At 47.0% G+C, this 27,594-nt stretch overlaps 1 protein-coding gene and 1 long non-coding RNA gene across 14 annotated transcripts in view; one reads left to right on the top strand and one right to left on the bottom strand.

The window, feature by feature from the left end:
• Positions 1-27,594, top strand: part of LOC118552380 (uncharacterized) — a 105,054-nt gene that overhangs the window by 72,442 nt on the left and 5,018 nt on the right. For 6 of the 8 annotated variants that reach the window (XR_013447907.1, XR_013447906.1, XR_013447909.1 and 3 more), the window contains 2 exons: positions 25,557-25,666; positions 26,240-26,332. This is a non-coding gene — a long non-coding RNA (uncharacterized LOC118552380). Of the gene's footprint in view, positions 1-25,556; positions 25,667-26,239; positions 26,333-26,463; positions 26,595-27,594 lie in introns of all 8 variants that reach the window. The other 2 variants (XR_013447910.1, XR_013447908.1) reach the window with 1 other exon arrangement.
• Positions 9,423-27,594, bottom strand: part of THEM4 (thioesterase superfamily member 4) — a 40,976-nt gene continuing 22,804 nt past the window's right edge. Inside the window, exons 3-7 of one of the 6 annotated variants that reach the window (XM_078072423.1) lie at positions 26,316-26,472; positions 25,619-25,729; positions 19,823-19,947; positions 19,501-19,565; positions 9,423-12,806 (exon numbers count right to left, since the gene is read on the bottom strand). In XM_078072423.1, coding sequence (XP_077928549.1) covers positions 12,714-12,806; positions 19,501-19,565; positions 19,823-19,947; positions 25,619-25,729; positions 26,316-26,472 — 551 coding nt within the window. In that variant the 3' untranslated portion in view covers positions 9,423-12,713. Of the gene's footprint in view, positions 12,807-14,439; positions 15,261-16,235; positions 18,189-19,500; positions 19,566-19,822; positions 19,948-25,618; positions 25,730-26,315; positions 26,473-27,594 lie in introns of those variants that run through there. The other 5 variants (XM_078072426.1, XM_078072425.1, XM_078072428.1 and 2 more) reach the window with 5 other exon arrangements.

Raw genomic sequence — 27,594 nt, 5'->3', positions numbered from 1 at the left:
AGTCACGAGGATGACAAATTTTGGAACGTTAAAAGAAGGAGGAAGTAACAATATGGTGATCTGGATAGAGAATAAAGGACATATTCCTCAAAACTTAAGTCAGCTGTAAACTGGCTGGCTGGGATAAAGCAAAACAATTCAGATTTCAAATGCTGGATAAAACCCAAATGTGCCCAGTAGGGTCTCTTGTTCCTATTCCTGAGAAGGAGAAGAATTTTTCAGATGAAAATATTAACTCACTAGATAGCTACCAAAAAAACCACAACCTGTCAGGTGTCAGAGAGCGGTGTGGTGAACAACAAAGAAGTCTCTCCAGAGGACTGTCTGTGCTTGTGAAGGAGAAGATGGGGACAAAGGAGAGAGGAAGCTGGGGAAGCAGGTGACAGAGCTGGAGCCCGGAGGGCTCATCCCTCCAAGTGGAAGAGCCCTGATGGTGATTATATGTGATGCAAAGAATTCTGGCCCCAGCCCCTGCAAGGAGCTCCTTCTGCTCTGCTTCTCCAGCTTTGTAATTGGGCGGTTCCTTGAAGTGAATGTCATTAAGTGGGGAGGAGTCGCTAACAGCCGTCCCAGAACCATTTTCTTGGGAAAGGTCTGAAAGTTCAACCACATTAACATCCACAAAAAGTACAGTTGTGACCACACAGAAAAGGAACTCAAGATAACAACTTCCAAGTTTTCTTCCACAGTATCCAATACCAGATAGACTTAAGAAATGTGTGGAACAGGGGCTCCTGGGTGGCTCAGTCGTTAAGCGTCTGCCTTTGGCTCAGGTTATGATCCTAGGATCCTGGGATTGAGCCCCGCATCGGGCTCCCTGCTCCTCGGGAAGCCTGCTTCTCCCTCTCCCACTCCCCCTGCTTGTGTTCCCTCTCTCCCTCTCTCTCTGTCAAATAAATAAATAAATAAGATCTTTAAGAAATGTGTGGAACAGGGATGCCTGGGTGGCTCAGTTGGTTAAGCATCTGCCTTCGGCTCAGGTCATGATCTCAGGGTCCTGGGATCAAGTCCCGCATCAGGCTCCCTGCTCAGCGGGGAGCCTGCTTCTCTCTCTGCCTGCCACTCCCCCTGCTCGTGCTCTCTCTCTCTCTCTGACAAATAAATAAAATCTTTAAAAAAAAAAAAAGAAATGTGTGGAACAAAAAATTGACTTTCTAACTTTCAGCCATTACTCGCAGAGCTTTTCAACATCTCGAACTGTTACGGAACCTGGACTGGATTGCCCGATGGAAGAACCAAGCAGCACCTGGAGATCTTGGAGGATAGGAGGTTTATTTAACGCCAGCAGGCTCAGAGGAGAGTGGTCTCCAAAGGTCTAAGTCCCGAGTACGAAGGGGGCAATTTATACACTTCTACTTCCGTATACTTGGCACTTTTGGCGCCTGCGCGAAGTGGGGCAGGGAGAAGAACCTAGACTGGTGCAAGCGGGAAGCTGAGCAGGGAGAAGAATCCGGAAGAGCCCCGGGGCAAGGACTGGGACTCTCTCGCTGGCTCGGTTGGCCATCTTAGGACACACGTTTTCATTATCATTCCCCCCTTTGATGCCCCTTTAAACACCTAGTTTAGAGGGCATCATTTTCATCTTCTAAGGGGCGATAGTGAGTAAGGAGTAACTGGAGTCTGATTTTAGCAATTTGAGTAGTGATAAACCTAGTAAGGGCATTAAGAATACAAGGACCAAATGCCACTATGAGGAGAAGCAATAGGAGAGGGCCAACAAGGGGGTGAACCAAGGGAACCATTGTGCGAGGGAATCCCACCAAGTTGTCCGCTGGAGTGTTTCCCACTGATGACGCACACATTCCTGTAATTGGGTAAGTTTCTTGGACCACCCCCGACTCATTAGCGTAGACACAACATTCCTCCTGTAAGAAGAGGCAGAGGCCCCCTGCGCTGTCATGAGTAAGTCGAGCCCGTGCCTGTTTTGGAGGACCACTGAGGCCAGTGAATTGAGTTGGCACTGCAGGGCCAGGGCTGACTGAATGAGGGTGGAAAAATCCGCCGTGAGTTGTTGAGTTAACCCCTGGTACTGAACCTGAGACATCCCGACGCCAGCGGTGCTGAGGGCAACATGTGATGCAGGCTCACGATAAGAGGGATGGCCCCGGGGGAGCGTCGAGGTGGCTAGGAGGTCTCCATATGCGTGGGGCATCGCTCCCAGGGAGGACTGAAAGATTCGGTAAGAGACTGACAAGCGTGCATGATTGATTGCGCCAGGTGAGGCAGATGTATACACCTTGATCACAAGCCAGAAAAGTGTTGTTAGGCGCACAGATCCAGCTACGGCCCATGATGGGAGAGGAAGAGTTGCCATACAGAGGTACCGGAGCCAGAAAGGGATAATCTGCGGTCCCCAGGCCGAGGTGGGAGGTGACATGGTAGATTGGCTGAGGATGACACCTAGGTATTGGACGGGACCGGGCTTTATACAGATCCAGCAGTCAGACGCTAGGGGTGGATTTGGGTGGTTAAGCGCTTGGTGGGAGGCGTTAATCATACCTAACAGTTGTGCTATAGATGCTTGCTGCGTGTGGGTGGGGGACCCAGGGATACGCCAGGTCAAGTTATTTTCTGTCTGACTCTGGGGGTTGACTCTAAGCCTTGGCGTGAACATGGACTTAATCATAAATTTGGCCATGGGGTCGGTCCCCATAGGGTGATATTGGCCCAACAGGAGAATGATTCCTGTAGCCCACGATGTGGCATTGGGTTCTAAGACTGAGAGGGTGAGCGGTATACAGTGATTGTTAGGGCAAGAGGATGGGGTGGCCTTGCATGACAAGGAAATCTGGATGTCACTGTGCTGTTTGAGGTGCCACCTGGTGGACCATCGTTCCATTCCCGGCCAAGTTGCCACCCATGACTCACATCCCCAGGCTTGCGAGCAGAACTGAGGGCAGGTGTTTGGCTGTCGAGGCATAGGGCCCCACAGATGTAGATATCCACCAGCTGGTAACCAGAGTGAGGGCCATGGTAGGAACGCTGTCTATGAGGTTCCCAGGAGGTATCAAGAAGCTGGCATCCCTCAAAATGGAGGTTAACCTTTGGTGTGTGCCCATCCCAGGTGGAAGAAGTCAGTGGGGGCGCTGGTGCGGGATTGAGGGGGATAAGCTGGAAAGTCCATTTGCCAGTAATGGTGATATGAGAGTTGTCCCCCTTGCCTGGCCAGGCAAGCTAGAGGCAGTGCAGAGGAACAGCAGACCAGGTAGCAGAAGACCGGGACTGACTGGGGCCAGGAAAACCATGGTGAAATGTGCTCAGGAGTAGACAGCAGAGGGCCAGTAAAAGTGGGATCTACGACCTTAGGTAGAGGGAGCCATCATGGCTAACCTGACAGCAAATGAAACCTGTGGACAAGTAAGTGCAGTAATGCACCCTAGGGACACCCAATAAGCAATGACAATAGTAAGCCTCTGGGGGAAAGTCCAGTCAGGAGGGGCAACAGTGTAGAGTCCGACCCCCAAGATGAGGAAAATCATGCCGATGAGAGCCAGGACCACGGTGAGCAGGTGTCCATCAGTCGGTGAGGTCTCGCCGAAGGTGAAGCTGGAGTGGGTTTGTGAGGTCTGGCTGGACTCTCCACTGGCACAGCTCCTCGTCTGAATGATGAGCTTTCTTCACTCTGGAGTGGTGGACCCACGGGGTGACACCTGAGACCTTGAGGGCAGTGGTTAGAACAACAGTGTGGGGCCCTGTCCACTGCGGTTTGAGGGGGTATTTCTTCAAATCTTTGACCCAAACTGAGTCCCCTGTCTGGAAGGAGTGTACCTGAGACCCTAAGGATATTGGGGCCCTCTTGATGGTGTACTTTTGTAATTTATTCAGGGTGGCCCCCAGGGCCTGAAGCTGCTCCTTTATCCCTTTATCTCCAACCTGATGCAAGTTTCCTGGAAGGCTTCCCAAGCACGGGGGAGGCCGGCCATATATTAATTCGGATGGGGAGAAACCTGATGTCCCGGGTGTGCAGCGAGCATGCAGGAGAGCTAGGGGTAGCAGATTGGCCATGGGAGGTTAGTCTCCTGACAAAACTTTGGTAAGGTTCCCTCAAGAGTGTGATTCATTTGCTCTACTTTCCCTGAACTTTGGGGCCAGTAAGCGGTGTGGAGTCTCCAGGTGATGTTGAGAGATTTGGTCAAGACCTGTACAATGTCTGCCACAAATGCAGGTCCACTGTCATTATGGATTGTTAATGGCAGGCCGAACCGGGGCACGATCTCCTGCAAGAGGACTTTAGCTACTTCCCGGCTTTGTTCTGTCCTAGTCGGGAAGGCTTCGACCCACCCAAAGTATGTGCATACTATTACTAGGAGATATCTGAACCCCCTGCTTGCCTGCACATCTGTGAAGTCTACCTCTAGATCTTCGAAGGGGGTTGCTCCCAGCCTCTGGACACCTGGCGGGGGCCATGGTGCAGACTGAGCATTATTTTTAGCACGTGTTATGCATTGTTCACTCGTTGCTCAGCACAGTGCTGGCAGCTGACTGACGTAGTAGTGCTTCTTGAGAAGGGCCTCTAATGCAGTTTGTCCCAGATGAGTGAGTTGATGGTATTCCTTGACTAGATGCCCTCCAGTTGCTGTTGGAACAAAGATGCACCCATCTGGCATCATCTGTCATCCCTTTTCAGTCAGGGTGGCTCTCTCAGCCATGGCCCATTCTTTTCCTTTTTAGTGTAACTGGGTGGGGGGACTTCTTCCGGGGGTGTTAAGGCCATGGTGAGGGAACGGGCTCTGTCCATGTCCTCACTGGCTGTGGTCTTGGCTGCCTCAACTGCCAGATGATTTCCCCGCGCTATGGGGTCATCTCCTTTCTGGTGTCCCTTACAGTGAAGGATTGCTACTTCCTTTGGAAGCCAGATGGCTTCGAGGAGTCTCAGTATCTCCTCCTTGTTCTTGATAGCTTTTCCAGCTGTGGTTAGGAGGCCCCTTTCCTTGTAGATGGCTCCATGTATATGTACAGTAGCAAAGGTGTACCGAGAGTCAGTATAGATGTTGATTCGCTTGCCTTCACCGAGGGCTCAGGCTCAGACTAAGGCATATAATTCAGCGCGTTGAGCTGACCATCCAGCTGGTAATGCCTTAGCTTCTAGGACTTCAGTGGTTGTGGTTACTGCATAACCTGCTTTCTGGGCACCCTCTTGTAGGTAACTGCTGCCATCGCTGAACAGCGTGAGCTCTGGATTCTTTATGGCTTGATCCTGCAGATCTGGATGGCTTGCATACACTTCATCAGTCACCTTGGAGCAGTCATGGTCTGGTTCCCCCTCTTCTGTGGGGAGAAAGGTTGCTGGATTTAATGTCCTTACTGTTTCGAGGGTGACCCGTGGGTTTTCGCAGAGGAGCCCTTGGTATTGTGCTAGCTGACAGTTGGGAAGGAAGCAGGGTCCCTGTGCGTTCATGAAGGACACGACTGCATGAGGGACCTTGACGTTAAGTTCTTGCCCCAGGGTAAGTTTGTCTGCCTCCTTGATGAGTAGGACTGTGGCTGTCAGCACCCTGAGGCACGGCGGCCATCCCGCTGCTATGGGGTGCAGCTTCTTTGACAGGTAAGCAACTGGCCGTTGCCAGGGTCCAACAGTCTGGGTGAGTACCCCGAGCGCTATTTTTTCCTTTTCATGCACAAAGAGATTGAAGGGTTTTTCTACATCTGGTAGGCCCAGGGCTGGAGCCCACCCCAGGGCGGTCTTTACCTCTGTGAAAGCGGCTTCTGCTTCCTCAGTCCAGGTAGGGGGTTCTCGATCTGGTCACCCTAAGAGATCATAAAGGGGTCTTGCTATTGCTGAGAACCCAGGGATCCAGATGTGGCAATATCCTGCAGCCCCCAGGAATTCTCGTAGGCCCCTTTTTGTCTGGGGCTGTGGCAGGGAGATGATGACCCTTTTCCTCTCCGACCCTAGTTCTCTCTTCCCTTAGGTGAGGAGGAAACCAAGGTATCGGACCTGTTGTTGGCAGATTTGTGCCTTCTTCCATGAGGATCGGTATCCCGAGTCTGACAGGAGCTGTAGGAGGGCCTTTGTGCCTTTTGTGCAGTCTTTTTGTGTGTCACTGGCGAGGAGGAGGTCATCCACATACTGGAGGAGGGTGCATCATGTGGCCTCTCTTGGGAAGCTGGCGAGGTCTGCGGCCAGCGCTTCCCCAAAGAGGGCTGGTGAGTTTTTAAATCCCTGCGGGAGGTGCATCCAAGTCAGTTGCATCTGGCGCCCTGTATCAGGTTCAGATCATTCAAAGGCAAATAGTGGCTGGCTCTGGGGAGCTAAGCAGAGGCAGAAGGCATCCTTCAAATCTGGGCAAGTGAACCATCTGGCCGACCCTGGGATTTGGCCGAGGAGGGTGTATGGATTCGGAACCACTGGGTGAAGAGAGATGGTCACCTTGTTGATGGCCCACAGGTCTTGAACTGGTCGGTATCCCCCTCCTGGCTTCTTGACTGGCAGGAGTGGGGTATTCCAGGCCGCCTGGCACTTGACTAGAATACCTGTTTCTTTGAGTTTGGTCAAATGTTCTTGGATGCCGATCTTAGCTTCTTGTGGAAGGGGGTATTGCCTTTGCCTCTGAGATTGGGCTCCTAGGATCAGTTCAACAATGATAGGCCCGATTCTGGGCTAGTCCAGGTGGGTTGTTTTCAGCCCATACTGAAGGGAAGGTGAGTCTGAACTCCGGCGGGCTGCTCGTTTGGGTCTGGGCACAGAATAGCCTCCATTCTTCCCTTGGTGCAGTAATTGCTAGTATTAGAGACCCTGTCTCCTCCTGCCTTGGGTTCAGTGAGAGGCTAGTGTGTCCTGTGGGCTTAAAGATTATCTGAGCCCTAAGCTTGGAGAGTATGTCTCGGCCCAGGAGAGGGATGGGGCAATCGGGCAGATATAGGAATTCGTGTCGGACCTTGTGGCCCCCGAGTTTGCACTGGCGAGCCTGGCAAAAGGGCTGTTGTATCGCCTGCATTCCGGTGGCCACGAGGATGGTCGCAGTCCTTTTGCTGAAAGGTGCCACTGGGGAGGTAACAACAGAGTGCTCGGCCCCAGTATCAACCATAAAAGTCACTGGTTGGCCCCCCCTTCATTTTGACCGTGGGCTCATGGGGGCCAAGGAGGAAAGAGCCCAGTCCCCCTCAGTCTGAGTCCATTCCCGCAAGGCCTTATGAGGTCCTCCTCTCGGGGTTCTTCCTTGTAGCGACTGGGCTCTTTAAGCCTTTCCCCGGTTGGGACATTCGTTTTTCCAATGTCCTTTCTCTTTATAGGAGGCACATTGATCCCTTGCCAAAGGGGTTCTGGGCTTCCCCCCCTTTCGGTGGTTGGGGTCTCCCTGCCTTTGTGTTGTCCTTTTCTTTCAGGGCAGCGGCCAGGAGGCTGACTTTCTTTTTCATCTTTTTGTTGGCTTCCCGTTCGGCTGCGACCTCCCTGTTCGTGTAGACCTTATTGGCAATCTCTGTTAGTTGGGTGTTGTTCATCCCGGCAAAACCCGCTAGTTTCTCAAGTTTTTTTCTGATGTCTGGGGCGGCTTGAGCCATGAAGGAAGTGTTTACCATCTGTTGGCTTTCCTGTGCCTCGGGGTCAAATGGAGTGTATATCCTGTAGGCTTCACATAGTCTTTCATAGTAGTCCCTGGGGGACTCCCCTCGTTGTTGAGTGACTGAGGATACCTTAGTCATATTTATGGGTTTCTTAGCTCCTACCCGGATTCCCTGGAGGAGGGCCTCCTGGTACCGGCGGATGTGGGCCTGTCCCTAGGTTGTGGTGAAGTCCCATGCTGGGCGCTCTTCGGGTGTGGCTGTATTAGCCCGGGCAGCAGGGCTGATGACTCCCGCTGGTGCGTGCTCTTCCAGGTACCTTGGAAAGGTGCACCTTTCATTATTCTCCTCCTTTCCTCTGTGTTAAATACTGTGTGGAGGAACTGTTGGCAGTCTTCCCAGGTTGGCCGATGAATCTGGAAGAGGGATTCTATGAGGTCTACCATAGCCTGTGGTTTCTCAGAGTAGGATGGGGTGTTATGTTTCCAGTTGAGGAGGTCAGTAGTGGTGAAGGGCTGATAATACATCATGAAATGGCCAGGTTGGACTGTCCTGTCTTCATTGTGCCTCTTGGGTTCCTGCGTCTCTCGTACCAGCATTTGGAGGGTGCTTGCACCTGGCCTGGGGCACAGCTTGGCTGCTGGTCCTGGAGAAAGGGGATCTTTTAGGCCTGGGGGCACCGGTGGATCCTCTGGGCCTGGGGGCGCCAGTGAAACCGATGGTGGCGGAGTGTCTGGAGCTGAAGGGCCAGGTGTAGGCGGTCTTGGGGGTACGTACAGTGGGGACAGGGTTGGTTCATCCTCGGGATCTCTGGCTAGGATTTGTGGAGACTGGGATTTTTGCTGATTTTCTTTAGGTTGCTTGGATGAGGCGATTAAGACTCTGGCCTGTCCCTGCCTATTGCAAGCAAATTGCACCCGGGGGGGAGGGTCTGAGCAATTCCTAGCCAGGAGTCAATGTACGGAAATTGGTCAGGGTGTCCTGGTTCTCCTGTTATGACTCACCATACTCGACGAATCGTTGCGACATCCAATGTCCCTTCTGAAGGCCACCCGACATCAAAGGTGGGCCATTCCAATTCACATAGGGTTCTCAACTTGCTGGGGTTCATCCTGACTCCATAGTCTCCTGAAAACCCCTTCTTGAAATTTTTGATCATGGTCTCTAGAACCGTAGGTTTACTCTGCCCTGATCCCATGGTGATTTCTCTGTGTGCAGTGGCGCAGAGACAGACAAGGCGGGGGGGTGCCTCCTGAGATGAGGAGACCAATCAGATGCCCGTCTGGCTGTGTCCTGAAGGAGCTTAGCCGTAGTGGTCTCAGCATTGTGACTTACAGTCGGAAACTATTCCGATGCCTCCACAGACTGTAGGCTGTTCACCACGGAATCGCAGATGGGCCCACTCAGACTCCGTAGACCTTAAGGGTGCCCGCCTGTGGAGTCACAGAATCAGTCTGCTTGAGCAAGCCAGGTTGGACTGCATGTTCACTCACACATTCACACTCCAGAAGTTATTACATTCCCTCCCTGGGAGTCCCTACCTGTGAGACCTCTAAGAGGTCTCTGGGAGGTGATCAGGCTCCCCTTACACCCCAATGGGGGTGGGCTTGTCTGGGTCCTGGGGCCCCAGGCCTTACAGGAATCCGACGTCAGGACCAGGTCCTCACCTGCCAAGTCTCCTCAAGTCCGGCAGGAACAGAGGAGCAGGGCCAGCCCGAGGTGACAGGGGTGGGACAGTGGCGAAAATTAGGCAGGCGCGCCTTCTCTGTTACGATCCCTCGTTCAGTTACCACCCCGCCGTTGCCCCCAAAACCGGTGGCAAAAATGGGCCATTGTGGTTGGGTTTCCCAGTCAGGGAACCATATGTTACGGAACCTGGACTGGATTGCCCGACGGAAGAACCAAGTGGCACCTGGAGATCTTGGAGGATAGGAGGTTTATTTAACGCTGGCGGGCCCAGAGGAGAGTGGTCTCCAAAGGTCTGAGCCCTGAGCACAAACAAAGGGGGCAATTTATACACATCTACTTCCGCATACTGGGCACTTTTGGCGCGTGCGCGAAGCGGGGCAGGGAGAAGAACCCAGATTGGTGCTCGTGGGAAGCAGAGCAGGAAGAACCCGGAAGAGCCCCGGGGAAAGGACTGGGACTCTCTCTCTGGCTCGGTCGGCCATCTTAGGACACAGATTTTCCTTATCAGAACTACAAGGAAAAGTTTTCGACTTTGACTTGAGGAGATTCATGCAGAAATAGAACTGAAAGAGTATAACATGAGTGGGGTCACCTTGAAAAGAAATGGTGACCTGCTGGTTCTGGAGGTCCCAGGATTGGCTGAAAGTAGGCCTTCTCTGTTCGCAGGTGATAAGCTGATTTTAAAAACTCAAGAGTACAACAGACATGTCATCAAATACTCGGCTATGTGACTGAGATTCATGAAGATACATAATTCTTAAACTTAACCCAGAATTTGAGCAAGCATATAACTTTGAGCCTATGGATGTGGAATTCATATATAACAGGACCACAAGCAGATGGTGTCACTTTGCACTAGAACACGTCACCCACTTAGCTGTTAAAGTGTTGTTTCCAGAAGAAATCATTTTACAGTCTCCCCAAGTGACGGGGAATTGGAATGATGCACAAGACACCAAAAACAATGGACAGTCCACCATCAAGAATAGGAAAGCCCTGAAGGACCATACTAAGCACGCAGCAAAGGAGAGGCGGGCTGGTGCCCAGGACACGCTGGGGCCAGTGGCCTTTGCTGAAAAGTCAACTGATCTGGTAAATGAAGTTCAGATCCCCACGGCGAGAGAAGGAATTTTTCAATCCTGTGCTCAATGAAAACCAGAAGTTAGCGGCTAGAAGAATCCTGAGTGGCGACTGCCGCCCACTCCCGTATATTCTTTTTGGACCTCCTGGAACCAGGAAGACGGTGACGGTTCTAGAGGCTGTTTTACAGTGAACTACACTTTGCGGGACAGTTGAATATTGGTCTGGGTACCCTCCAACAGTGTGGCCGACCTCATGTGTCTGTGGCTGCACGAGAGCCAGGTGCTGTGGCCCGGCACCATGGTCCATGTAAATGCCACCTGTAGGTTCAAGGAGACAGTCACTGATGCCATCAAACTGGACTGCAAAGTTGGAGAAGATATCTGGAAGGCCTTGCACTTCAGGATCATAAGCACGACGTGCAGCAGCAGGGGTCTCTTTTACCAAATAGGAGGGAGAGTTGGACATTTTACACATGTGTTTGTGGACGAAGCAGGACAGGCGAGTGAGCCGGAATGCCTTATTCCGCTGGGGCTGGTTTCAGAGGCCAACAGCCAGACTGTCCTTGCCGGAGACCCCATGCAGTTTGGACCTGTCATCAAGTCTAGACTCGCCATGGCTTATGGGCTGAATGTTTCTGTGTTGGAAAGACTGATGTCCCTGCCAGCATATCTGAGGGATGAAGATGCTTTTGGTGCCTGTGGTGCCTACAACCCCCCGTTGGTTACAAAGCTCATGAGGAACTATAGATCCCACCCAGCTCTGCTGGTGCTGCTGTCCGGGCTGTTCTACCACAGAGCTTGAAGTGGGGTGACCTCCCTGCTGGGCTGGGAGAAGTTACCAGAGAAAGGCTTCCCCCTCATTTTCATGGCGTGAAGGGCAGCAAAGCTCGTGAAGGGAGGAGCCCGTCGTGGTTCAGGTCATGCGCTGTTGCTGCCTCCTCGCTAGGGGCATCTCCAGCCAAGTGTCTGCAAGTGACATTGGTGTGATCATGCCCTACCGGAAGCAGGTGGAAAAAATCAAAATTATTTTGCGAAATGTTATCTGATGGATGTAAAGTTCGGATCAGTAGAGGAGTTTCAAGGGCAAGAATATTTGGTCATCATCATCTCCACCGCATGGTCAAATGAAGATAGATTTGAAGATGATAGGTATTTTTTGGGTTTCTTATCCAACTCAAAAAGATTTAATGTTGCAATCACCAGACCCAAAGCCTTGCTGATTGTGCTGGGAAATCCTCATGTTCTGCATCCCTGTGTTGGTGCTTTACTGGAATACAGCATTACCAATGGTGTCTATGCAGGGTGTGATCTGCCTCCTGACCTGCAGTCCCTGCAAAAAGTCAGGATCAGAGGGACCCACAGGACCAGGTCCACAGCCCCAGTTGGTAAGGCATGGCCAGGAGGCCTGGCACCACATCCTAGGGAGCTGCTGTCCTCATCTCTGTGCTGGGGCCCCTGCCTTGTGTCCTGGCCTTGGCCATGAGCATGGGGGCCATGGGGTCAGATGGAGCCTGCTGTCCGTTCTCCACACCAGCCCATTCCTGCTGCTGGGCAGTTACTGCAACCCATCACCGAAATAAATGCTCACATGGGGCACCTCGAGTGCGGCTGGCTGGAGGAGGCAGGCATCAAAGTGTAGGACGTCAGGCTGAACGGCTCCACAACGGGCCACGTCTTGGTCAAAGACAACAGCCTGTGTTGCAAAGACTGCACCTGATCTTTCATGTGGCTCTTCCCACGGAGGCAGAATTTCAGCTGGTCAGGGATGTGGTGCTGTGTTCCCTTCCAAACTTTCTGCTAGAGGGCGTGAACAAGCTCAAGATCAGCCCAGTCACCCTGAAGGAGGCGTATGTCCAGAAGCTGGTGAAGGTCTGCACGGACACTGACCGCTGGAGCCTAATTTCCCTCTCCAACAGGAATGGGAAGAACGTGGAGCTGAAATTCGTTGACTCCATCCGGCGCCAGTTTGAATTTAGCGCAGACTCTTTTCAGATCATCCTGGACTCTCTGCTCTTCTTCTACGACTGCTCCAGCAGCCCCATCTCTGAGCACGTCCACCCCACGGTGATCGGCGAGAGCGTGTATGGGGACTTCGAGGAAGCCTTCGACCACCTGCAGAACAGACTGATCGCGACCAAGAACCCCAAAGAGATCAGGGGCGGGGGACTGCTCAACTACAGCAACCTCCTCGTGCGGGACTCCGGCCCACAGACCAGGAAGCAACCAAAGCTCTGGAGCGTTCCAGGTGCTCCAGGACTGAGGAAGGCAAGCATGCGGGCTTGGTCAAGCCCGGGACCCTGCGGGCACAGCCACGGAGCTTTCCCTTGGCTGACCTTGTGCCGCGCCAGGCCCAGCACCTGCATACTACAGTGCGGCCTGGACACCATCACACCAGTGAGCAAACCTTACATGCGGAGAGGGAGGGAGGTGTGTGCATACTTAACAGAAGAAAAACTGGTCCTCTGGCATTCTTTCAGTTGGGTTCTTTTTAGCTTGGGTGAAGGCCTGGTGTGCTCTAGCGGTGTGGCAAGCCTGTGCAAATAAGTGACATTTTTGAAGTACCCTCTCTGTCTAAACTCCTTTCTACTAATTAAGTGAAGCTGGACGGCAGTGCTGGCTCGTCCCTTCAGCTTCACGTTTGTACACATGCCTACAACCCACGAGGGCAAGCTGTGAGAGCTGCCACAAGAGCCCGCGGTCTCCAGTGTCATTACATGAAGACCAGGAAGAAAGGGTGGCTGCTGCGAGACATGCGAACAGCACAGCTGCGGGCCAGGCGCCTCCCCAGGCTCTACCAGGATTTCTAGGGACAGGGAACTGCTAGCCTCACCGTCACTGTGACCCCCATCCTCTGCTGGGGCCTTTCTTGCAGCTTGGGAGCTGCAGGTGGGCCCTAGGGATGGGAGTCTTTTTTGGGCTTGGCCATCCCAGGGTCAGTCAGCTCCGGCAGTGGAGGAGTCCAGCTGATCTTTTGGCTATGCAAGGATAACTGGGTAGATAACCACAAGGCTATCCCTAAGTCATTAGGTCGAGCCATAGGAAATTGTCAATATCTGACCATTCTGACCTTTGAAAATGGCTATTTCATGCGGTTCAACCTAAACTTTTAGTAAGGGGAAAGAAAGGAAAGAAACTGAAGCCCAGACTATTATCTGGTAGATTCTATTCAATCTATTAGAAGTAGAATAGGTTTCCTAGAACATTAGTCTCCCAATTCATTTTTTCATCTTTCATTTGTTTAAGGTTCTGTTATGGGTTGAACTGTGTCCTCCCAAAAGGTATGCTGAAGTCCTAATCCCCCACCTCATAATGTGAGCATATTTGGAAATGGGGTCTCTTTTTTTTTTAGTCTCCACGACCAGCATGGAGCCCAATGCAGGGCTTGAACTCAATGATCCTGAGATCAAGACCTGAGCTGAGACCAAGAGTTAGATGCTTAACTGACTGAGCCACCCAGGGGCCCCAGAAATGAGGTCTTTATTGAGGTAATAGAGTTAAAGTGAGGTCATTAGTGTGGGCCCTACCAATGACTTGGTGTCCTTATACAAAGGGGGAAATTTGGCCAAAGGGAAGATGATGTGAAGGCAGGAGTGATGCATCTACAAACCAAGGAATGAATGAGGCTACCAGCAGCTAGGAGAGAGGCTTGAGGCCTTCAGAGGGAGCTTGGCCTTGTAGAAACCTTGATTTTGTACTTCTGGTTCCCAGAACTGCGAGGCAATGAATTCCCCTGTTTTTTCAAATCACCCAGTATGTGGTACTTTGTCATGGCAGCCCTAATGTGAAGGCCTGAATGTTTGTTCCTGCCCCTGCCTTCCTATGTTGAAATCCTAATGGTATTAGTAGTGGAGCCCTCATGAGTGGGGTTAGTACCCTAATAAGAGGATCTAGAGAATCTCTAGCCCCTTCTACCACATGAGGACACAGTGAGAAGGTGCCAGCTCTAAGCCAGTAAGCTAGCCCTCACCAGAAGGTGACTGTGCTGGTGCTCTGATCCTTGACTTTCTAGGCTCGAGAGCTGTGAACAATAAATTTCTGTTGTATATAAGCTACCCAAGTCTGTGGTATTTTGTTATAGCAGCCTGAATGAAGATACCTAGGAAGTAAATATAGGTTCCTTCCAGTGATGATCAACTATGTCGTTGGTAAGACACAACAGGACAGCTTATGTTAAAAATGGTACGGTTGTTTAATCCCTAGGATCCAGATCTGAGGTATTCATTCATTCCTATAGGAACTTGTTGTACTTCCTACCGTGGCCAAAACCATTTGTTTGGATACAATAAAGTTAGCTTTGTTCTTTCTTTCTTCCTTCCTTTTTTTCTTTTTTGATGTAGTGTTCCATGATTCATTGTTTGCGTATAACACCCAGTGCTCCATGCAGAACGTGCCCTCTTTAATACCCATCACCAGGCTAACCCATCCCCCCACCCCCCTCCCCTCTAGAACCCTCAGTTTGTTTCTCAGAGTCCATAGTCTCTCATGGTTCGTCTCCCCCTCCGATTTCCCCCCCTTTATAACACACACACACACACACACACACACACACACACACACACACACACTCCTTCCTTTGGTTTTCTGGCATTTTCAAGTTTGTGGTAAGAGTTTCAATATGAATTTTTTCTTCAGTCTGAAATGGGGCAAATATCATGCTGGTGCAACCTTAAGGAGCCCATTCAAATTTAGGAGAACCAGAAACTTATTCTAAGGAGACACAAAGAATTGCTGATACTGTCACATGGAGTCCTTCTGTGTTAAAGAGTTTAGAAGGTGGAAATAGAGCTCCTGGAGTTGTATTCCGAAGATTTGTTGAGGAAGATCAGTGTTAGCAGGCTTCACCCTCTGGGGGACTCAGAAGTAGGTAAGTAGAGCAGAACTGGAGACAACAGCTTCTTCTGGAGGGAAGGAGTGCAGATTGGTGTAGAATGCACCAGAAGCTCTTTTATGTCAAACTTTTTTTAGGATCTAGTTTTACAAATAAACCTAAACAAACAAAATAACAGAAGGTGATTGTAAGTCAGCTGACTGCAGTCAGATGGGACTTCTCTGAGTAGAAATATATAGGTAAGGAAAGGGATTTTTTTTAAACAGATTTTTTTTTTAACAGAAGCACCTTATTTATTTATTTATTTATTAAAAAGATTTTATTTATTTGACAGACAGTGAGAGAGGGAATACAAGTAGAGGGAGTGTGAGAGGGACAAGCAGACTCCCTTCTGAGCAGGGAGCCCGATGCGGGGCTCAATGCGGGGCTCGATCCCAGGACTCCGGGATCACGACCTGAGCCAAAGGCAGACACTTATTGACTGAGCCACCCAGGTGCCCCAGGAAAGGGATTTTGATTCATATTTGTACCTTCCATCTTTGGGCCTACTCTCCTTTCTTAGCCAAATTAAGAATCAGCTTTTGACTATCACAATACAATAGTGCCTCTGGGAACCGGTCCTCTCCCACTTGGTCATTTCATGGTTCATTACCACTTCCATTAGAGATAGTTAGGAAAGTAAAAGGAAGTGAAATTACAACTAAGCCATCTGGAACCTTTGATACTGAAAGCCTTAGGGAGATAGGACACATAAACCACAGCCTGGAATGGAGTCTTTAAATTGACTATGGGGGCGCCTGGGTGGCTCAGTCGTTAAGCGTCTGCCTTCGGCTCAGGTCATGATCCCAGGGTCCTGGGATCGAGTCCCACATCGGGCTCCCTGCTCGGCGGGAAGCCTGCTTCTCCCTCTCCCACTCCCCCTGCTTGTGTTCCTGCTCTCGCTATCTCTCTCTCTGTCAAATAAATAAATAAAATCTTTAAAAAAAAAAAAAAAAAAAAAAAAAAAAAAAAATTGACTATGGATTCAAATTATTCAGGATCTTAGTCCTGCTTCTTTTATCCATCATTTCTGCAAACAGCTGATACTTGGCAGGGGGTGGGGAGGAGGAATGAATAATAAGACACAAAAAGCATTAATGATAAAGGAAAAAAAAATTTAATAAATACAACTACAGTAACATGAAAAAAACCTTCTGTTCATAAAAAAGATACCTTAAGGCAAATAAAAGTTAACTTATATACTGGAAGGTGCAGTTATACGTCCAGTAAAAACATTAATACAAAATACAGAAAGAACTCCTGTAAATCAGTTAAAAAAAGGGGGGGGGGGAAACAACAAAAGAGGCTGAACAAATAGGAATTTTACAGAATGGGAAACAAGTATGGTAAATGTATGAGGAGATGCTTATCTTCATAGGTGATCAGGAAAATGCAAATCAAGATCACACAGAGATAACATTATATAACCATTTGATTGGCAAAAACTCAGAAGTCTGACTTTACCAAATGCTAGAGAAGACAGGGATCAAGAGAATCTCATATATTGCCGGTGGGAGTATAATTTAGTAACAGCTTTAGAAAACAAGCTGGTGTGTTCCGCTGTGAAGCTGAATACTCCCATACTCTACAACCCAGAAATTCTACTCCTAACTATATGCCAAGCTCTCGTCCGTGTACACCACCAGAATGTTCACAGGAGCCTTTCACAAGAATCCAAGGCCCATGGGATACCTGGGTGGCTCAGTCAATTAGGCTACCAACTCTTGATTTTGGCTCAGGTCATGATCTCAGGGTCGTGAGATCAGAACCCCACATCAGGCTCCAGGCTGGGTGTAGTCTGCTTAAGATTCTCTCTCTCCCCACCCCTGCCACTCCTCCACTCTCCATCCCTCTCTTTACAAGAGTCCAAAGCCCAACATCAAAAGAGGAGATAAATCCACTGTGGTATACTCACACAGTGGAATATCACTAAACAGGAAAAATGAGGAAACTACGTGCCAACAACAGAGTGAACTTCAGTAATGTGAAGCTGAATGAAAAGAAAATCAACTCCCAGAAAAGTACATATAGCGTGATCTCTTTTTTGCAAAGTTCAGAACAAACAACTAAAGTGTACATTCCTATCAGAGAAAGACAAGTATCATATGATCTCACCGATATGAGGAATTCTTAATCTCAGGAAACAAACTGAGGTTGCTGGAGTGGTGGGGGGTGGGAGGGATGGGGTGGCTGGGTGATAGACATTGGGGAAGGTATGTGCTATGGTGAGCGCTGTGAATTGTGCAAGACTGATGAATCACAGACCTGTACCTCTGAAACAAATAATACATTATATGTTAAAGAAAAAAAGAAGAAGATAGCAGGAAGAGAAAAATGAAGGGGGGGGAAATAGGAGGGGGAGACGAACCATGAGAGACTATGGACTCTGAGAAACAAACTGAGGGTTTTAGAGGGGTGGGGGGATGGGTTAGCCCGGTGATGGGTATTAAGGAGGGCACGTATTGCATGGAGCATTGGGTGTTATACGCCCGATGCGGGGCTCGATCCCAGGATTCTGGGATCATGACCTGAGCCGAAGGCAGCCGCTTAACGACTGAGCCACCCAGGCGCCCCAACTTGAGGACATTTTGCTAAGTAAAATAAGCCAGTCACAAAAATGGAACATGAATCATGGAACACTACATCAAAAACTAATAATGTAATGTATGGTGACTAACATAACATAATAAAATAAAATAAAATAAAATAAAAAAAATTAACTGTACATTCCTTAGATACACACATATATTCTTGATACAACTTACGAAAATAACAAATTAGGTATAAGTGAATAGAACATTGTATGTTAATTATACTTCAAAAACTTTAGGGGAAGGCAGGAGGATGAGATGGGAAATATTTAGGTAGGGGTATGCTATTAAGATTCTGGTTCTTGGCTGATGGTAGGTGTTCAGGGTGTTTCTTCTTGAGTCGAAAAGTACATCAGTGAATGAATAAATAAAAGATGACTGTTTCATGCGTCACTGATGCCCACTGTGTCCTAACTCAAAGATTCTGATTAAGCCAAACCTGGGCATCTGAGGTCCCTTAAAATAAAACAGAATAGAAACAAACAAAAAGCACCGGATATCTAAATTAACTCGTCTACATCTGAAGCTACGGAATGTAAGGCTTCAAGGGCTCTTCCGTTGCAAAGGCCCCGTCAGAGCAGGGGCTGGGAGTGCTCAGGGATGCAGTCTGGAAGTACTTCTGATAAACTGCTCATGGGGAGCACAGAGGGAAGGGCCCCGCATCTCTAGACAGCAGCAGCAGGAGCATGCTGTGGTTTCTTTCCTCATTTTAAATAAAAACGCACATTTGTACCCAATTTTGCATTCTTTTTCTTTAATTTCTTGAACTGTGCAAGCTTTAGGTGCCACAAAACCTAACTCCTGTCCTGCTAATCCACTGACATAATCATGTCACAAGGTACACAAGGGCCTACGGTGGACTCTCCCTCCAACCTACCTGGTCCTCTTCCCAGAGGAAACCAATGTTTGTGTCACATTCCTGAAGGTCTATGCAACACAAGAATATACAGATATTTCCCCCTCCCTCCCATGTAGTACTTTTTACTTTGAAATGTCAAGCTGACAGAAAAACTGTGAGACTAGTACAAAGAATGGTCTCCTCTGGAACCACTGGAGATTAACTTGCCAAAATGTGTGTAAAATGACAATATATGAAGTTACTCACAATGTTATTTCTAAGAGCAAGAGACTAGGAAAACATTCATGTCCAAGATCTCCAATTCCAACCCAACACCACAGGGTTCATTCTAGTTTTCTCTTTCTGTATCTGGAAATCCCTTCTCTGACAGTAAGGCACCTGGCTCCCCTCTCGGCTGCCAGCCCGTGTAGACGCCACCGTCCCGCATAGGCTCTGACACCCTGCACTGAGCCACCTGCCCGTGTGGACACCCTCTTCACTCCACTCAGGCTCCAACCCGGTGCTCAGCCCCCACAGCCACACCTTGCTGCAGCCTCCAGGCCAATCCCAAGCCTACCATGCCCACTCTACCTAATGGCTTTTGGAATAAATTATTCAGGAAGGAAGGAAGGAGTAAAAGGGAAAGAGGGAGAAAAGGGGAAGAGAATGCAAAGATCTCTCTACATTTTCTCTATTAGTGATAATGATACTACATTCACAGTCCTGCATCTTGTGCTTTTCATTCAATATGTATTAATGAGATAGCCCCATAATTAAAGAATGTCCTTATTACTTAAGGCACCATAATATGCCACAGAATGTTTTGTGGCACACACTGTGTGGTTGCTCAACCAGCCTCCTACTGATGGGTAGCTATGTTTCGGCAATCTTCTGCTATTCCAAATAGCTTCACATGAGTAACACACTTACTGTGACAGCAGGGCAACACATACATTGTAATTTTGCACACTTTGGTACACCTGTGGGATCAGGTCCTGGAAACAGGTGAAAAAGAGCACACGACTTTGTAGTTTTGATAGATTGTGGCAAGTAGCTCTCTACCAGTAATGTTTAAGAATACCTTTAACTTGTTTTTTTACATGATAGGGAATTGAGAATTTCTGGGCATTTGCGGGTTATAAAACCAAACCAAAACCAAAACCAAAACAAAACCCAACAACTCCCAAGCCCCCAAACACAAAACCCAAGAAACTAAACCAGACCAAAAAAAGACATAGTGGTAGTTTCTTACTTGTTGCCTCGGAGTATAGGGTCTTTTCATCCACACTTCGGACATTACAGGAAACAAACAATTTCCTTCCTTCAACTTTATCAAGCTGGCTATTTATCACAACAACAGAACAAAGGGGGATAGGCCTGCACAAGAAAAAAAAAGGGGACAAAATTTGTTTTTATTAAATTTGTGTAACACTGAGATGACCAAGTGCTTGTGAAGGGGTGGAAATCTACAATAGCTGGTATCAGCGTGTGTCAGATAAAACTGTCTCAGATCAGACACCCCTTCCCTGGGCTGAACCCAGTGGCCATCCACACCCCTCCTTCCTCCTGAGTGCCACTGATTTCAGGTGGGCCCAGGCTGCCCTTGGCATTAGCTTCAGAGACCACTGGGGATTCTAGCTTTTCGATGGCACAGGCTGTCCCATCTGAAGACCCAGAGCAAAGTCTGGAGGGTGCTGGAATCCTTTAAAGATGTGAAAACAGGACCATGGACCATGGGATGGTCCCATCAGCAGCTCTCATTTTCTATCATAATCCAAATTTCTCACCCAATCCCCTTTAGAGTGACTGTCACTAGAAAGACACCCAATAACAACAAATTGCAGTAACAGCTTAATGTACTAAGCCAGGGCTGTCCAAGAGAAATTTCTGTGGTGATAGAAATGTCCCACCTCTGAGCTGTCCAATACAGTAGCCACCTTACAATGAATACCCAAAATGTGGCCGCTGTGAATGAGAAACTGAATCTTTAAATTTATTTAATGCATTTATATTTAAATTTAAATAGCTACATGTGACCAGTCGCTACAGTCGCCTTTGGGAATCCTGGAGATAGAGTGCCATGATGAAAAAGGTGCCTTTTCAAAGGTGAAATGTTATTTGGCAGAACCATAATGTGGAGCAGGATGGGTTCTGTGCTCCCTCAGTGCCCCTCGCACTGGGCTCGGCACTCAGGGGGGAGTGTGCTTGAGATTCTCTTCCTCTCCCTCTCTCTCTGTCCCTCCCCCACTTGCTCTCCCTCTCTAAAATAAATATATCAATCTTTGAGGGGAAAAAAAAGAAAATGAAAAAATCCGGTCACCTGCTACACCATGGGCAAAACTTGAGGACATTTTTTTTTTTTTTTAAAGATTTTATTTATTTATTTGACAGAGACAGAGACAGAGACAGCGAGAGCTGGAACACAAGCAGGGGGAGTGGGAGAGGGAGAAGCAGGCTTCCCGTGGAGCAGGGAGCCCGATGCGGGGCTCGATCCCAGGATTCTGGGATCATGACCTGAGCCAAAGGCAGCCGCTTAACGACTGAGCCACCCAGGCGCCCCAACTTGAGGACATTTTGCTAAGTAAAATAAGCCAGTCACAAAAAGAGAAAATGTATGATTCCACTTACATGAGGTAAGTCAAATTCATAGAAACAGAAAGTAGAATGGTGGTTGCTAGGGGTTGTAAGGACGGGAAAATAGGGAGTTAAGGTTTAATAGGTACAGAGTTTCAGTTTTGCAAGATAAAAAAGTTCTGAAGATTAGTTTCACAACAATATGAATATATTCCACACTACTCAAAAAAATGTTAATATAAAATATAAGGCACAAAGCCCATTAAATCTAAAAATACCACTGTGGGGATGCCTGGGTGGCTCAGTTGTTAAGCGTTTGCCTTCGGCTCAGGTCATGATCCCAGGGTCCTGGGATCAAGCCCCGCATCGGGCTCCCTGCTCAGCGGGGAGCCTGCTTCTCACTCTGCCTGCCGCTCCCCCTGCTTGTGCGCTCTGACAAATAAATAAATAAAATCTAAAAAAAAGAAAATTAAAATACTGCTGTGAACTCATAACCTTATTAAACATTAAAAACTTTCCAGCTGTGACACAGAAATGGCCCAGCAGCAAGGTTATCCTACCCACCATGAGAACACATCTAGTATTTTCCTAGTCTTTTGCACTATTCTCCACTAAAAAGAAATCAGCAATCTTTATAGTGTAGCTACTCTATGTCTTGGCACAGATATACTTCATTGTCGCTAAAATAAAAGTAATGATAATAACAACATTAACAATAATAATAAGCAGTCAACACTACTGAGTACTTGTTATGTGGCCAGATACTGTTCTAGGTGCTTTACATGCATTCATTCATTTATAGCTCATAATGACCCTATATGGTGGATATTATTATCCTCTTTTTAAAGATGAGGAAATTAAAGCACAGGGAGGTTAAGAAACTTGTCTAAGGTCATACAGCTGGTAAGCGGCAAAACAGGCATTTGAACCTGCTCCAAAGTCTGTCCTCTTAACCAGTATGTTATACTGTCTCTCTGGAGACAAAAGTACTTAAAAATCCATCTGGATAGAATTGAAAGGACAGGAACCAGTCTAAAGAGACTCCTAACAGGCCAAATGCAATTTAAATACAGAAAAGAGGGTGATAATTATGGTTAACCACATTATGGAAAGCCAAGAGTCCCTAATGATTCTCAAAAAAGGAAAAAACTAACTCAACAATTATAAAACTATAGCTATAATTCAAACATAAGGATGGCTATGATCAGGTAAGTTGAATTTTTTAAGCAGTTACATATAGTGAACAGTGCAGACAAGTATATGTCTGCCTCACAGTATTTTACTCTATGAAAGGACATGGTAGACACAGCGTGAGGGATGTGTATAGGTCAGCTTTGGGGAGGTTGCACTGGAAGAATTATGTTTATACAATCATGGCATAAACAATCTGGTAGTTTTCTGAGCTCTAAGGTCAGGTCTATAACGGATACCTACATTCAGCAAGAAATCTCCCATTTGTTAGTCAAAAGAGCTTTGATAGCCTACATGAACGGGCTAGGCAAAGACCTGGACAACCCTCAGCACCGGGGCTGTTACCGCTTATGTACCCTCAAAGTGTGTGAGGTACAGGTGGGCTGAAAGGTGAAAGGAACACCTATGCACATTTGGTGGATTTACACCCACGGACAAATGCCATTTGTGGATTTATTAAAGTCCAGCACAGTCTCCATAAGAACCCTCACTAACCCTCTCCCCCACACCAACAGGCAGAGAACTGTCAGGAAGCCAAACAATTCCAGAAAATGCAGGAATCGTACCCTTAACAGAAAGGCCTGGTTACAGAAAAGAATCAGCTAGAAAGGCAAATGTCTTGCCCAACTGAGTATCTCTGAAAGAAAACTAGTCTCATGTCCTTGTCTCCTGGGAGATGGAATCTCCACCAATTATAGGAGATGCATTTAATTGTAGGTAAGTGGTAAACCAAAGCAGAAAATATACAACTAAGACACAATGGACTCGGATACTAAAAAAGGGGAAGTGCTAGGTTAGAAAAAAGGGCGTAGGTTTGGAAAGTCCCTCTAACATGGTAAGGAAATCTTGACTCCAACAGGGGCTTGGCTTTATGAACTAAGGCATGTGTTCCAATCACCCTCAAAGGAAAAATCCTATTCCATTAAGAATCTCCAGGATGACTGCCCAGAACTTACAAATTCGGCTGAGCTGAGACTGTTCCTTTAGGGTCTGACACAAGTACTGGACACCTAATGAGGCTATGAGAACAAGTATACTAACCTCAGGAAAATAGAAATATTGGCATCCTAGAGAAATTAATCAACCCTGGAATGAAAAATTTTTAATAAGTGTAGGTGAAATACTAAGTTTTTAAAAAGATTTATTTATTTTAGAGAGATAGTGCATAAGTGGAGGGGGGCAGAGGGAGAGATTCTTCAAGCAGACTGCCCGCTAAGCGCAGAGCCCGACACAGGGCTCCATCTCACGACCCATGAGATCATGACCTGAGCCAAAATCACAAGTTGGTCGCTTAATCGACTGAGCCACCCAGGCACCCCGAAATAATAAGTTTTATGATCACTGAGATAATTTTGTATTTGACGCATCTGGAAAAAACACACCGTATTAGGCTTATTATTTTATTTACTGAAGTACTTAGTAAAATTTGATTATGTCAGCACTGAAAAGAATTTTTATTGCATAATTTGTAAGTTTGGATTTATTAATATGTCTGTGGTTGTGTTAGCTGTTGACCTTAAATACATTTGAGGGGATAATGACATAGTCTATATAAGAAACCACTTTCTCAATCTCTCTTACTACTAATGATGTTAAATGAAAGTCTTGTGCAGAACTTCCAGGAAGTCTCCTAAAAAGAGAGAAGACAGCTCTTCTTCTACCCTTCGTCAATCCTGCTGTCAGGGCATGTGATGCCTCTTGCTGGCACTCAGTACTGTGAAAAGGTGAGCTGGAAGGAGCCTGCATCTCTGGGAACCAGGGAGCTTGCCATATCAGCCCAGGATACCTTCCTCTGGACTCCTTTGTGTGATACATTTCTATCTTGTTTAAGGTGTTTTTTATTATGAAGTTATGATTACTGGCAGTTGGGGAGGGAGAAGTTAAAGCAGCTGGTCTCCAATTCTTTCATTCTGTGTGTGTTGGGGGGCGGGGGCAGGGAGCAGACAGAAACATTCCCAGGGAAAAGGAGATAAATGACCATGTCTAATTTTTTCCAACTGGCCCTCCAGGTGAACAGATCAGGAATTGGTAAACTATGGCCCCAATGGCCAGTTGCCTGTTTTCGTAAATGAAGTTTTCCTGGAACACAGCTATACCCATTTATGTATTGATGTATTGTCTATGGCTGTTTTTGTGCTGCAATGGGAGAGTTGAGTAGTTGTATCAGAGATGTTATGGCCCGCAAAACAAAATATTTACAGAAAAATTTTTGCTGGCCCCGGAAATAAACTGGTAATATTTGCTAGGGGGAAGTGTCCTCTTCTGTAGCATGCCTGGCTAAGGATTACTTATAGTAAATAAACCCACAATCTATGAGGCATGGCTTCCTAATGATGGCCACATACACCATACAACTCTCTGTGGCATAAAATGGAGATGTTTTGTAACTTAAATGCCCCCCACTGTGCAAAGTAATAACCCACAAAACCTTATTTGGAGACCTCATCTATTAAACTGTTCTTAAACTCTGTTTTGCACTATTGCTCTTTCTCTGTTTCTGTGCCAGTGTCCACGGTTTTGTTAACTGTAAGGGTATCGCTGTAGGATTGAAGAACTAAGACCTTGCGGAGCTTTATTTCTGATGGATACCAAACTCATCTTGCTGTCTGCCCTTTTATTTCTGTGTGAAGTTATAAAAAACTTCTATGTTTTGGGGCGCCTGGGTGGCTCAGTCACTTAAGTGGCTGCCTTCTGCTCAGGTCATGATCCTGGGGTCCTGAGATAGAGTCCCACATCGGGCTCCCTGCTCTGCGGGGAGCCTGCTTCTCCCTCTGCCTCTGTCTCTCATGAATAAATAAATAAATAAATAAAATCTTAAGAAAAGAATGAAAAACTTTTATGTTTTGTTATGTAGTGGTTATTGGTGCTCCACTCAGATCCCCTTCAATCCTTTTTTCACCTTTGTTTTGTTTTTTTGTTTTTTTTTGCCCAGAGCCTGCCTTGCTCAAACACAGAGAGCCCAACAGGCCTGGAATTTTGGTCCCCAGGATAGCCCTCATTGTATGACTGATGTGTGAGAGAGAGCTCCCTTGCTTAAGGTGGGAACAATCCAGAGGCACACATTTCACTCCAGAGCTCCTTGGATGATCAGGCTGAAGGACTTTGGGAGCCCAAGCCTGGTTGGCTTCTCCTTCCCTTTTCCTGTTTTGCTCCTCCCACTCCTGTGCTAGTCTCCCTTGGGAGCACCTCCTTTATCATTTGCACACAAATCTTTGTCTCAGGGTCTGCTGCTGGGGAGCCTGATCCATGACACCTAAGAAGCAGAGAATACCCAGGGATTTACCTTCTAAAATTGATGTTGAGATTGGCAGTCATGACAACTCCCTCAGCGGTAAGTGCACACATACCAAGAGTAGAATCAATCATGGTTGCAATGGCACCTCCGTGAAGGAATCTAGTTACAACAACAGAGAAAGAAAAATGTTTTCAGAAGGCTGAAAAACAGAGCCTCTGGAGTGAAATCATACAAGCACATCTCCATATAATTTACTTATGAAAGGCCCACTTGGCCCATGTTCAATGAACTCAATATCCACGTCCCCAGCTTTATTTTATTCATAGCACAATAGTATAGTATTGGTAATACACCAGAACTTAATGGTAATCAGATCCCAAGCAAGCAGAAAGCTAAAATATAATTTAAGAAATCTATGTCATGTTTTTATTTAACTGCACATATCATTGTTTAAAAATGTAGGAAATGAAGATAAACAGAAAGAAAAATAAAAATTGGAAGGCCTATAATCCCACCATCTAGTGACAAATCACTGTTAATATGTTAATGATACTCTCTCAAATTATACTATTGCCCTGTCCCATGCTTTTGTGATTTAATATTTATAAACATCTTTCCATGTCAATAAATATGTATATCTACATTGCCACTTCAATGCCTTTATTGTAGACTATGGATATGTATGACTACAAGCAATTTTTCAGACCAACATTTCTATTGATCAATGGGATGCTATCATTCTTACCCAGGTGCTCCTTGCAGGTAAGGACCTCCTTGAAATATGCAAACTGTCCTGTTTTCAACATGATTATGGAACATCGCATATTCAAACCCCAGACCTTCCTCAAGGCTTCTGGGAAAGAGCTGGGCTTGTGACATGTGTTCTTTTATAGGCTTTGCATCTGTAGGGAAATGAGGTGGAGGCATGAGAAAACAGGTATGAGAAAGATGCCCTGACAGAGCTAAGCATCTGTACCTTGCGAGAACCACAGGTTAATGGACGACTGATTAAAATGTTAACCAGGTACAAAATTAGAGGGAGTGGGAGCATCCCACAGAAACAGAATATACGATCTTTGCCGTTGTGGACTTAACAGTCTAACTGGGGACATAGTAAACATTAATGAAATCAAAACCAAGTACTTACTCACACATAGCAATCAGGAAATACAGTATATAAATGCTGAGGGCATACTAAATGAAATAGTAAATAAGGTACAGACAGAAAGTCTTCTTGGAATAAGAATGGCTTAAATGGGTTTTAAAGAAAATGAACAGTGTAACAGTAGGGAGGTTTTCTTTGCAGAAGTGAGTTTAGCCTCAGCAGAAGAAAGTTATCATACTGAATCAAAACCAGGTCCAGTTCAGTCCAATACTCTGTGTGACTAGGACTCTAAAGCCCCAAACTCAGGGTTAGAAGCATTAAGGTTCGTGAAATCAAATTAGTGAGTTGTAGTCAGACTTTAAAACAGAATGCTTCACATATATCCTGGGCAACAACTAGTATACTTGTTTAGATATGCTTTTTCAGTTATACAACTGTGCACAAGTTGTGTGTAGTGGGTTGTGAGTCAAAATGCAGGTCACTTCAAAACTGAAAGCTATTGTTCTAAAGGTAGGGCGTGTTTATCCTTACACATCTATGTTAAGATTTAATTCCCAAACTCTGATTTCTTTCTTGGCTCATCATGATTTGCCATGCATAACATTAAGTGTCTTTTACTGTTACTGAATTTATATTTACAAAGTTTGAAAAAGATATGAGATGAGAGGATTTGCAAGAAGTGGGGAGAATGGCTTTTATTTAGGCCATGAACATCCTGTGGGGCAGGTGCCCTGTCTTTTAGACTCTGTACGCTCAACAAGTGACATACTGTGTATGCACACACTATACGCACTCTAGTGGTTGTTGAGAAAATTAAGTTCTTGGCCTAGAACTTGTTCCATCCTCCACACTTTACCCCTACAGTGAGGAGATAAACCTCAATGACCTCTGAGATCCGTCCAACTCTGACACTGGAACT

The sequence above is a fragment of the Halichoerus grypus genome, chromosome 5 (genome assembly GCF_964656455.1).
Source record: "Halichoerus grypus chromosome 5, mHalGry1.hap1.1, whole genome shotgun sequence".
Taxonomy (NCBI): Eukaryota; Metazoa; Chordata; class Mammalia; order Carnivora; family Phocidae; genus Halichoerus; species Halichoerus grypus.
This window is presented reverse-complemented; position numbering and strand designations above follow the sequence as displayed.